This window comes from Morone saxatilis, unplaced genomic scaffold, assembly GCF_004916995.1.
Source record: "Morone saxatilis isolate NCDOM2014 unplaced genomic scaffold, NCSU_SB_2.0 Contig4, whole genome shotgun sequence".
Lineage (NCBI taxonomy): Eukaryota > Metazoa > Chordata > Actinopteri > Moronidae > Morone > Morone saxatilis.
In genome coordinates this window covers 13,156,432-13,168,038 of record NW_023339984.1, presented here as the reverse complement: position 1 = coordinate 13,168,038, position 11,607 = coordinate 13,156,432, and the positions used below count along the sequence as shown (strand labels likewise).

Below are 11,607 nucleotides of genomic sequence, written 5' to 3'. Positions count from 1 at the left end.
TTGACGTGTGTAATGACAGTGTGTGTGGTGGACAGGCCAGACACGTGATGTTCATAACAATGTTTCACAACCAGCTGAATCACGCTGGAAACAAACAACATATCTTGTTTTGCATCTGGGATAATAACTGGCATGTTGATCAATATACTCCGATTGATCATTGCTGGATGGATGTTGAAACAACTGTCACTTCCTGCTCACATGTGGACATCAAGTGTTTCAGGATGTGAACATCAGCAACCGCTGCTGGGAACAGGGAGGGGGATAAAATATAGTTCCTCTTCAAAATTGGATGCTATTTTGAAGGTGTGTTCGCCCAGCCAATGAGGCTGCAGCACCCACATGCGTCATTCTGGGCAGAGAAAGGGGGTGGGGGGGTCTCTGAGCCTATAATAAAGCCGGCGACTGCGCCCTTATCCTCAGACACAAGTGAGAAGAACTGAAGACTTTAACAGGACGCCAAACTACAAGAACTCGAGAGAAGACATTTCAAAACTAAAACTCTTTTCCCACCGGCTTGTGTATAATATTTTTAAATTTTCAACAGCTGTTATTCAACTTTTTTCCTCTTTGGAACTTGATTTTTCTGCGCTAAAACAATCTGTGCAGTTGCGCATTTTTCTTACCTCATCAGACACTTACTTAATCTTCCACAATGTTTCCAGAGGCAAACAAAGGGTGAGTAGACTTTTCTTTTTGTACAGACTGTACTTTCATCTTTCCTCTCCCCATGCTGCTGAACACATGGCCCCTTCATGGGCCGGCCAGGAGTGTGGGTAAAAAATATACCCGGAATGTTTGGCTGGGAGCCAGAAAAAAAGGGCACATGCGCTGTGCAGCTGAGGTTACATAAAAAAAAAACACTAATTTATTCCTGAAGGAGTCCTCAGTGTCTTTGACAGTTTATATAAACTCATGCACATCTTTGCTGATTATACCATTATTAATATCAATATTCCTTGTCAAGACTTTTCTGTGAGAACTACAATTCTTATTTTTTTCAGTTTTATAAGTATATCTATATCTATAGATGCATGCCTGAGTGGGGGTGAATGGAGCAGTTTGTCAAATGAAAAGAACAAATCACATGGGATGTGGGAGTGTAATATTTCAACCCCGCAGACAAGTGTGAGCGTGTCACCATTAAAGTGCATGAGAGGCGTAATACTGCTGTGACTCAGCAGGAATGTGTGTGTGGGTCTCTTCAAAAGTCATAACCCTATTAGTAGCAGTTCTCAGATTAGGCATCTTCCCCTGTAATCTGATAATAATGATCACATGGTGCTTAATGAATTAGGAGAGGCAAAGAGAGGTGAATGAGGACTCTGGGAAAAGCTGACATTATGAGAGTTTTACAGCAAATGAAGTCTTGGCACAGAAGAGGCAAAAACGTGAAATTCACATTACTGCTGATCTTTTTGAGATAATTCCCTCACCTTTGCATTGATTCCTGCTTGATTTTCAAACCGTGGTCATCCTAACCTCTGACTCTCTTTTCATGTCATCCAGGTACAGCTACGAGGACTGCAAGGCCACTGCCGATTGGCTGATGGCCCAGACAGACGTCCGACCCACTGTGGGCATTGTGTGCGGCTCGGGGCTCGGAGGCCTTGCTGACATGTTAAAGGATCAGGTAGCCTTCAACTACAAGGACATCCCCAACTTTCCACAGAGCACCGGTGAGTTTAACTTTAATTTAAAAAAAAAAACTCTCAGATGACTGGTTCCCATTTTCTGTTGCTATTTACTGACTGGTTTGTGTTTTGTTTTTTTGCCCTGCAGTGCACGGGCACGCTGGTCGGCTGGTGTTCGGCACCTTAAGGGGGAGGCCATGTGTTTGCATGCAAGGGCGCTTCCACTTGTACGAGGGCTACCCAATCCAGAAGGTGTGTGTGTGTGTGTGTGTGTGCATTTGAACTCTTGAACTGACTGCATCAAGAAGCAATTGTGGCCTTTAAAAATGTTCCACATCCTGTCACACTGCTGAAAGATCCTTTAAGCCAACTAAACCACTGAATGGTTATGTAACATCTATATTTATCTACTGTATGTGTGTCTTTTCAGATTACACTGCCCATACGTATCTTCAAGCTGCTCGGTGTGGAGACGGTGATGCTGACAAACGCGGCCGGAGGCCTCAATCAGGACTTCAAAGTCGGAGACATCATGATCATCAAAGATCACCTCAATATGCCCGGCTTCGCTGGCAACAATCCACTGTCTGGACCCAACGATGAGAGGTATGTGTATGGAGTGTGTGTATTAAAACATGCTGTACATTTAAAGTTTCCTGCCTAGGCCTGTCAAACCTGTTAGTAGACATTCTGCATTATTAGCCTTGGTCCTCTTCAGGTCTTTACCCTCACTAAACCTTCCACCTGTCTCTCTACTTCTTCCCTCTCGCAGGTTCGGTGTGCGTTTCCCCTGCATGTCCGACGCTTATGACAGAGAGCTGCAGCAGCTGGCCATGGACGTGGGACAGGAGCTCGGCTTCGGGGACTTCCTGAAAGAGGGTGTCTACTGCGTGCTGGGCGGACCCTCATTCGAGACCATTGCTGAGTGCCGTATGCTGCACAAACTGGGCGCTGATGCTGTCGGTGAGTAGTTTTTATGGACTTATTAGCCATCAATACAGAATATTTTATATATATGTTAATTAGGTGGGCAGCAATGATATATGGAAAATGTGCGTTATTGTTATGTGTGTGTTATTTTGGCCATTTTTAATTCTTGTGTCAGATATGGACACTCACCTACAGAAATCAGGGTAGTGAAGTAGTAAAACCTTTATATCTTGCATATATTGATTCTCTCCCTTTCCTCGCTAGGCATGAGCACAGTCCACGAGGTGATCATCGCGCGTCACTGCGGTATGAAGGTCTTTGCCCTCTCGTTGATCACCAACCAGGTGGTGACGGACTACGACAGCGAAGAGAAGGCCAATCACGAGGAGGTCCTTCAAACGGGCAAGCAGCGAGCGGAGCAGCTAGAGCGGCTGGTTTCCACCATGGTGACCAAGATCGAGCACAACAACAACTATGCCTAAGAAACGCCATGCAGTCAGAAGCTAGATTTTAGTCTTTTAGTGTGACTATAAGTGGTTATGGATCGCATTCAATGCTATCTTGCCAAAGAAAATTAAAATGATGCTTAGTTTATTATTTGGGTGAGCAGTTGGGCTGTCTTTAGTCTTAGGTCAAAAGATTATAGCATTATAGTCCTCTGAAGAATCTCACTTAGATAAACAGAAATAGCTTTGTTTTCATGTCACTGTGCCTTATCTGACATCTTACATTCCTCTATGGAGCGACTCCAAACAAAAGTCGCGTCTCAGTTGTTGTTTTTTGTATCATTTTAAAGGAGGCGTATTTGTTCTAACGTAAAATACATGGCATCGGCTTGTATAAATGTCTGCAATTTAACTTAATGAGCAAAAATCTGCTGTAAAGATCTTAATATTATGATGTTGTTGAAATATGTACATTAGTGGATTTAAAGTATTTTATTGTGCTTTTTTTAATATGAACGTTGTTACTAAAGGTACTATTTATTACTATAATAAGTTTGTTTGTGTTGTTCTTTTGGGGGGGGGGCTGAAGGGGAGCCTTTTTTACAGATTGCAATTGATTTACTTATCACAATCATTAAAATCATCATCCAACTCAGACTTAATTTAGAGATTCAGTGCAAATGTAATCAATAATTAACTCAGAGACTCATGAAAACATCCCCATGTTTATTTTCAAAGTGTGTATGGAAGTTTTACAGAGACGCCACAAAGTAAACCACTGTACTGCATGATGAATGGGTCCAAAGAGACTCAGAATGTTACTTGTGTAAACATTAAGTAATGTTATATAAGCATTACGCGGCAAAAACTGAAGACAAGAATGCTGGCATTGTTGGAGTATCATATAAATGTATGGGCTTGGCAGTTGCTTTTTGATGAATTGTTTCAAATTAAATTCTTCCATTTACAAAAAAACAAAAAAAAATTGGTAGAAGAAACATTTGGGGTATTTAAAACACTTGAATTGTAGATACTCCATAATTAAAGGCTTTCAAGTCTTTTTCTTTTTTTTTTCCAAAAGTGACATTATTTTGGAATACTCATCAAATGAAATACTTGCTCCCCAGAAACAGACAATATACCACATTTCACACTGCATGCATACAACATATCCACACATCTTGCATAATAGTTTACCTTCACCTTAACATACTGACGTGGCAGATTAAGATTAAACAAGGCGGACAAATCCCTCATGACATCCAGTTCAGACATTTATATAAAAGTATTTTTTCATATGTGCCATGCATAATGATAAGCAGGTACGTCTTAAAGCTAAACAGAATAAGTTTAGGGAAATATAACTCAACACATTCTACATGATACAGCACACTATTGTCTCTGCACTGCAGGGCCCAGTGAAGCTTCATGAGTGGACCCTTGAAAAGTGAAAGCAATTTTGGCACAAGATGTAAATGGAAAGTGCCAGGCCGGCAGCGTCCCTACAAAGGCTGAGTAGAGATACACATGATGCACATTCAGCACATATGAATGTAGTAAAGAGTAGAAGCTAAAGAATAAGCTGGCACACTCAACAGCTCTCCACATCGACCACATCTGGCACTGAGACTTTGATAACTGACAGAAGGCTCCACTTCAAAAAAAAATTTCTTAAAATATGCTCTTTGAGGAGTGTTTTGCAGATTGTCAGGCTGTCCTCAAGTACAGTAACTCTTAGTAAAATAGACACAGATTGTATTTCCCCATATCAATTCAATTGAATTAAAAATCTGTCCAAAAGTATTATTTCCCCTTTGCAGACGAATGTAGTCATGCAGACTCATCCCTTACAGTATAGTGCTTGTATACATTTTACGATAAAGAGTCGATAGCCAATTCCCAATATAAAAACACCCTTAAAAAGTAAACCACTAACTGACTTAAAATTTCTTAAATAGGTTAAAAGGGGAAAATGTTTGGTTCTACATAGATTTAATGGAACAGAAATAATCATATTGGTTGTGTAACAGTGCCACAGTGTCCATGTTGGACAGCAAAAACATGGAATTAATGTTCTTCCCTTTGCTTAGATGAACTCAGCTTAGCTTGGCTACCTCAGCCAAAATGGAAAACCAAACCAGACTTTTTAGGAAAAAGTACAATTAATGAACGATTTTAGTATTCAAGTTAAATAAATCAGGTCAGGCTGGCAAGGTCAAGAATTATGTTACTATGATGGGCAGCCAAATCATGCTAAGGGAACATAAACTAACTCTAAAGAGGACAGTTACCAATGTAAAATTCCATATTTTTCCTCAATTTCTTTATCAAATGTATGTGTTTAAATGTGTATTAGTTAATTCGTCAATGTATTTGACTACTAAATCCATTCATTTATAATCTTATATGTCAGGTTTGGTCTTATAAAACGTGGTAGCTACAAGCTAGAATCTTGAAGATGAAACATGAACGACAGCTAGGCTAAGGAGATAACTTATGGAGGGAAATATAAGCTATGGCTAGATTGAATTTTTTCCCCCAACCAAGCAAGCTACATATCATAACAAAAATGTGAGACGTTTTTGGCTCCTGGCACTGAAATTTAACCAATAAGTTTATTTCTGCCCCCAGAGTAGCTCTGCCTCAAATAAATGTTTGCACAGCTATAAAGCGGTCTGCCTTGCTCGCAGTCAGTGCTACCACAGAGTTGACTGCCAGGCTGCAAGAAGTGAGGTTCCTTTCTGTTGGCAAAACAGGTGACAAATAAAGGACTGGCACATGTTTTCAATATAGGCACTGTAAAGATGAATTTACAGTCTTTTAGCATCAGCAAGGCCTCAGCAGCGAGCTGCGTGGAGGAGAGGAAGAACCAGAGCAGAAAAAGGCACTTCTGAAACAACAACATACTGGGCCTGAAGCTGCAGCAGGATGCAGTGCAACAGTTAAAAAGGACTCCACTCATCTCTAGGCAAACATGGTCAGCGTAATCCACTGTAGAACACAAAGAGCATGTGAATTAGGGAATGGTAATCATGACTAAATCACATGTACGTTATGCACAGAAATGGTGAGTAAATATCCGACACAATATAAGAAGTACTTTTTAGTACAAAAAAATTAAGAAATATGTATGAAAAGCAAAGACAGAAAGAGTTTGGGTATATGGTAGCATTTCTGTTTATGTAAATGTTAGGTCATACCTGAAAGAAGTTGAGAGATATGACTTTGTCCTTATCTGTGTCCATGGTCTGAAAGGTTTCTGTAGAGACAGAAACAAAAAGAGTCACCTATTTTGAAGTGTAACTTCTATTCTGGTTTAATATGCTGTGTTTTGTGATGCAAGAACACACCACCCCAACCTGCGGACATGTACTGTATGTTATTCTATTTACAATTACAAATGGTACTGTTTCATCTGGGTCTAAACATTTTTGTGATAAAGTGAGGTGAAAGCGAGTTTCACGTTGGCCTTTTTATCTTTTATTTTAACAAAACATTTTGATTGGACAAACAAATTGGATGATAAGTAGGGAAACTGTTCCTTTAAAGACACTGAATGGGTGCAGTAATGGGACTTACTGTACATGGTCTCCAGTCTGATCAGACAGGTGACAAAGTTGTCAAAGTCGACAGTCATGTCGGCCTCCGTGTAGCGCAGGATGATTAGCTGGAACAGGTGGTTGGTCAGCTTGAAACCTGAAGGAGAGCAGACAGGAAAATCAGATCACAGGAGGAACAAAAAGTCTTACAAAACAGTAATCAACAGTGTCAGAATAACCTTTTAACCAGTAACCCAGCAGAGAACACTCTCTCCCTTTTTGTGTTGGCATAAGAAGGAATAGTACCTGCAGAATCCAGGGCCATCCTCAACTCGTAGGAGCTCATGGTGCCCGATTTGTCCAAGTCGAACTCCCTGAATATAGTCTGGCATGGTGACACAAAGAGATGGACAAAGAAGGAAATAACAGAGAGAAATAAGAGAGACAGAAAATGAAGAATGGAAAGAAACAGGTATTTAAACAGCAAACAAGAAAATGGAAAAAAACAGTCCACTGGCCAGATGTCAAAATACACAACAGGCTGACGCAAGTACCATGAAGCAGAATAAATATTTAGCCACATTTCACCATCTGACCCTTCAGAGTTTTATCTCACCAGGTATCGTTTAATCTTTTCCCAGAGTACATGGAACTCTGTCAGGCCCAGCTTTCCACTGCCATCCGTCTGAGTCGAGAAGTTAAGGAACAACAGTGACTTTCATTTGGTACGACAACAAAATAGACGTAATAAAATCACAGCCACCTTAAATAGGGAACTACAGTGATTTTACACATCAAAGTCTGTTGACAGGTGCTGGCAAGTACTGCTGCGTGGGTGAGTCTGATTAAAGTCTGTTAAATCGTAAGGAAAGTGACGCCTCGGTATCCTTGTGTTCATTCTGGCGGCCCCTGTGGACAAAAGTGTTTGTACTGACTCGCTGCATTGATTTCAAGGGGAATCCGACCGAATCTGACCCGGTGGCAGGCATTAAGAATAACTACATAGAAATAGCCAACCTTCGTCTATTTATATAGGTCGTTTAGAGGCATCAGTTTTACATTAAGACGTTTAAGAGTATGTTTAAGATAAAAGAAAAAAAAGCTGAAATTATATTCAATGACATTTCAAGGATACGTCCATGAGGTTTATCATACTGCGACAAGCTTCTTTTGTGAAGCCATCTGTTTTCAGGTCTTTATCTGTTGTAGGACAAAGAGAAAACATTCATACAAATACCGCTTTAATTCCACAATGCCGTAAGCGAAACACAAGCTTGTAATTCCACAGCACAGTTGAGCGTGATTACTAACGTTTGCTGATGATCCTGTTCAATATGGTTTGCAGCTCTGTGATGCTGATCTCCATGTCCTGTAGGCACAAACGGAGAAGGTCAAATAATTTGACTATGACTGTGTTTACAATGAAACATTTCTCTATTCCACCAAGTGCCAAGTGTGCTCACCGGCCCTGCCAGCTGCCTGAAGAGACTCTTGAAGCCTGCGTCAATCTGGCTCTCATCCAGCCGAGTCTGAAACACAAACAGTAACGTTTTCGGTACGCGTTTGGTTTCTTTCTACATATCATTAGTAGTCAGGTGTTGCACTTCAGCTGTTGTGTTTCATCCTCTCACCTCTGCTGGAAGATCTGCTATAACGTCATCATCAAGCTCCCTGACATGGACAGAAGAAAGACTTAACTTAGACTAAACTTAAAAAGTTACTTAATTGCTTATTCTAAACTTGAACAAAAAATACCAAGATTTTTTTTCAGGAGACAGAATACATGAAAAAAATCTTTTCTCTAGGTGTAAAGAATATATAAAAAAGGGCAAAAATGGCATCATTTTCGCCCTCAAACTTCATATAATTCTTAATTCTTAAGTTAACGTAGTAAAGCCACTCACTCAGACTCAGCGGGCTTCTCAGAGAAAACCCTGAGGACAAAGTCGGCCTCTTTGTGCGGCTCGAAGGTGGAGGGGACGATGATGTATTCTCCGGCCGGCAGCTGCAACCGCGAGCTGACCTCCCTCAGGTTGATGAAGAGCTCTGAGCGAGCGCTGGAGGCGTGGGTGAGGAAAAACTCTCGCTTCAGGTGGACCCCTGTCCTGCCCTTGAACTGAGAGGGGAGACTGTTACTTCTGATCTTTTCGAAACTCTTAAACCTCTAACTTTAATGTTTTAATCAGATTAAAGCTCATTATGTTTGCATTCCACAATGTCTGGAGAGCATTTGACAGCTATTAGGTTTTTTAAGTCACAAGGGAGAGAAGGGGAAAGAAGTAATATGCATACCTCTTGTGGAACCTGTAAAGGACAGAGAGAGTGAGAGATGAGATCATTACTACGATGGATGTGATCAGGAACACACAGAGAGACAGGAAAGAAGAAATAAAGAAGAATCTGTGAATCCTGAAACTCAATTATAAAATATAATAAACAGTCAATCGGAGTGAGATAAGATTAGCTCTTTTTCACTGCTGGAATCTAACTAAACATAATGTAACTTATAAATATTGTAACTGGTACCTCTTTTGTTTCCTCTTTTCTGCTAATTTAGTTCCCCATGTCTGGGCGACATGGGTATTACAACACACAACCGAACAGTGATGGGAAAAATTTAAAAAGGAGGTTGAATGCACCAACCATTAACCACAACATGCTCCCAACATTCTGGTTCCCATCCTCTCCCTGCATTTACTGTAACCTCTCTACTTTCGACTCATTAATAAAGGCATTAAATCCCACAGAAATTACTCTTTAGACTCTAGAAAAAAAACACATGGAAATGTGTGCGGAACAAAAAAGTAATTTGACACACTGGATGCTGCGACGGCGTAACAAACCTGTATCTGTACCTAACATAAACATGTAGGAAAATCAATAATATCAGCCTGACGTTTTTTTCATTGTTGTCTGTCTGTAGCCAAGTTAATGGTACATACAGTATTGGAAATGCTAGTAAAAACAGACAAGGTTCTTAAAAGAACCCACAGGTTACAGTGCATTAAGTCCTTGCAGTAGGAACGGCTCTAAGCAGCGTTTTCTGGACTGCAGCTAACCTCATAGAGGGCGAATCCAATGGTCTCCATGTCTTGGCCCTCCCGCCGTTTCTTCCTGCGGTCTTTCTGCATGAGCCCGACCAGGAAGCTGCAATCTGATTGGCCGGGAGTGTCTGGGTGCTGAAGCACAAGCTTGAACTGAGGGTTGAGCCAAAAGGTTGCTGGGAAGAAAAGTTGGAAAGGTCAGATAGTTGTTTTTTAGCAATTAGCAGTAATCAGGCTCATAAAGACTTTTTAGATAGGCAACTGTATCTTACCAACAAAAACTGAAAGATGCCAATTGAAATCAATTTTTAAATTCAGTGTCAGTAGTATAGAAAATAAATAACACAATTTGTCTAGGTCATAGTAGATCGAGAAAACAGACTTCCATGCATGTCCTCAGTCATGATGGGGCATTTCCAAAATTTATTTTAAAAAAGGCCATTGTTTTGCTATTTATTGTTTAAATGGGAGTCACTGGTTCACATTCCTTTACTAAATTCACCCAAATCCTCCCTGCTTCCATGTTTTTTAATGTGTTTTATTCCCAAACAATGTCCAAAAGTAAAAGGGTCTTATTCAGTGTCTCTGCAACAGAATTTAACACCAGCATGGGATCCTAAAACTGGTTTGGTCAGTGCATGGTGACAGAAACTCTGGGATGCATTAGACATTTTAAAGAAAAATTAATAATTTATACCTCCACCCATTCATCTGCTACCTTCCAGTTTTCCCTCTTTCCTCCCTTTCAACACTTCATACCTGGGAAGTTCCTGCAGCCTCCAGCAGTGCTGCCTCTCCTCCACTCTCCCTGATAGAGCGAGGAGCTCCATTTCTTCATCTGGGTGTTCTGCAGAGCATCAGCCGTCAGGTTGCAAAGCTCCAGACGGCTGAACTCACGCAAGAAGTCACTGAACGACATCCTGTGAGACAGAAATAGATACACTGTTGAGACAATGCAGAGACACAATGGTTCTAAGTTATTTTTATTTTATATAAGAGTTGAACCTTGTCCCAGTACAGATGACAAAGTGTGCTGACATTTCAAACATATACTGTTTGCTGCTGAGAACATCAATATGTCAAACAGACGTTACAAAGGGAAAAAGAGGTAAAAGAGCACAGAGTCTAACATGTCCTGGTGTTAGTAGAGTGTTGCCTTTGAGGTATCCAATCATATCACATCCAGTTTGATAATGTGTCTTTGGCATCTGAAATAATACACATTTATTCCTATAATGGGTTAAACACTTATCAACAAAAGCTAATTGAAATCACTGGGGCAGAAAGGTCTTTGGGGGTTTAACCACATTTCTGGCCATACTCCAATCAGCAATGTCACATCAGGTGATTTTCTATCAGCTGCCAAAAGGCAAAAATACCACACAAGTAAGTGATGTGAGTCCACATGAACAAGAAGACTCACCAGAATTCACCATCCTCGCTGCGGTTTTGTAGCCGACTTCTGACGGAGCCATCCACATTGTCCCATTCTCTGGAGCTGAGGATTTGATAAAGAAAAGATACAAAAATAAAAACAAAAGAGTTACCTACTGGACCTGAGGAGTCCAAATGTCATAAGTCATTGTCATCAGTTTGGCAGGTACTGTAGTGTAAATTATGACCTGATGGTGGTGCTAGAGGAAGAGTCAGGTGATGACTGAAGACTGAACTCATGCAGTTTGTTGGCAATCCATTGAATATTTATTAAAATATTTCTGTCTGAAACCAACTGACTGACATTGCCATCCATTGAGCCATGCCGCTCTTGCCCCCCCTGACTAAAATTTGGACAAAAATATCTAAAACCTTGAAGATTATCTTTAATGTGATCATCTGACCACGATCCAAGCAGATGCTTTTTTAGATTTTCCTTGATCTTACTTGAAACCATCAGCAGATAGTGCCAGCCCTCACGTGTGTACTGTAAGTAAGTAAGTAAGTAAGTAAGTAAATTTAATTTATAAAGCACATTTAAACACAGTATAAACTGACCAAAGTGCTGTACAGTGGATGA

At 40.5% G+C, this 11,607-nt stretch overlaps 2 protein-coding genes across 2 annotated transcripts in view; one reads left to right on the top strand and one right to left on the bottom strand.

Moving 5' to 3' along the window:
- The first annotated feature begins 404 nt into the window (after window positions 1-404).
- Window positions 405-3,559, top strand: pnp5a (purine nucleoside phosphorylase 5a). The gene is made up of 6 exons (XM_035675021.1): window positions 405-678; window positions 1,510-1,679; window positions 1,783-1,886; window positions 2,065-2,240; window positions 2,407-2,597; window positions 2,829-3,559. The coding sequence occupies exons 1-6, from the start codon at window positions 656-658 to the stop codon at window positions 3,044-3,046; spliced, it is 882 nt and encodes a 293-aa protein (XP_035530914.1). The 5' UTR covers window positions 405-655; the 3' UTR covers window positions 3,047-3,559.
- A 157-nt stretch (window positions 3,560-3,716) lies between these two features.
- capn1 (calpain 1) overlaps window positions 3,717-11,607 on the bottom strand; it is a gene marked incomplete in the record, with an annotated part of 25,923 nt that continues 18,032 nt past the window's right edge. The window contains 14 exon segments of the mRNA XM_035675020.1: window positions 3,717-6,001; window positions 6,211-6,269; window positions 6,590-6,706; window positions 6,856-6,934; window positions 7,166-7,234; window positions 7,685-7,749; window positions 7,861-7,918; window positions 8,013-8,078; window positions 8,181-8,220; window positions 8,454-8,665; window positions 8,842-8,853; window positions 9,609-9,769; window positions 10,353-10,513; window positions 11,017-11,091. Of these exon segments, the coding sequence (XP_035530913.1) occupies window positions 5,975-6,001; window positions 6,211-6,269; window positions 6,590-6,706; window positions 6,856-6,934; window positions 7,166-7,234; window positions 7,685-7,749; window positions 7,861-7,918; window positions 8,013-8,078; window positions 8,181-8,220; window positions 8,454-8,665; window positions 8,842-8,853; window positions 9,609-9,769; window positions 10,353-10,513; window positions 11,017-11,091 (1,201 nt within the window).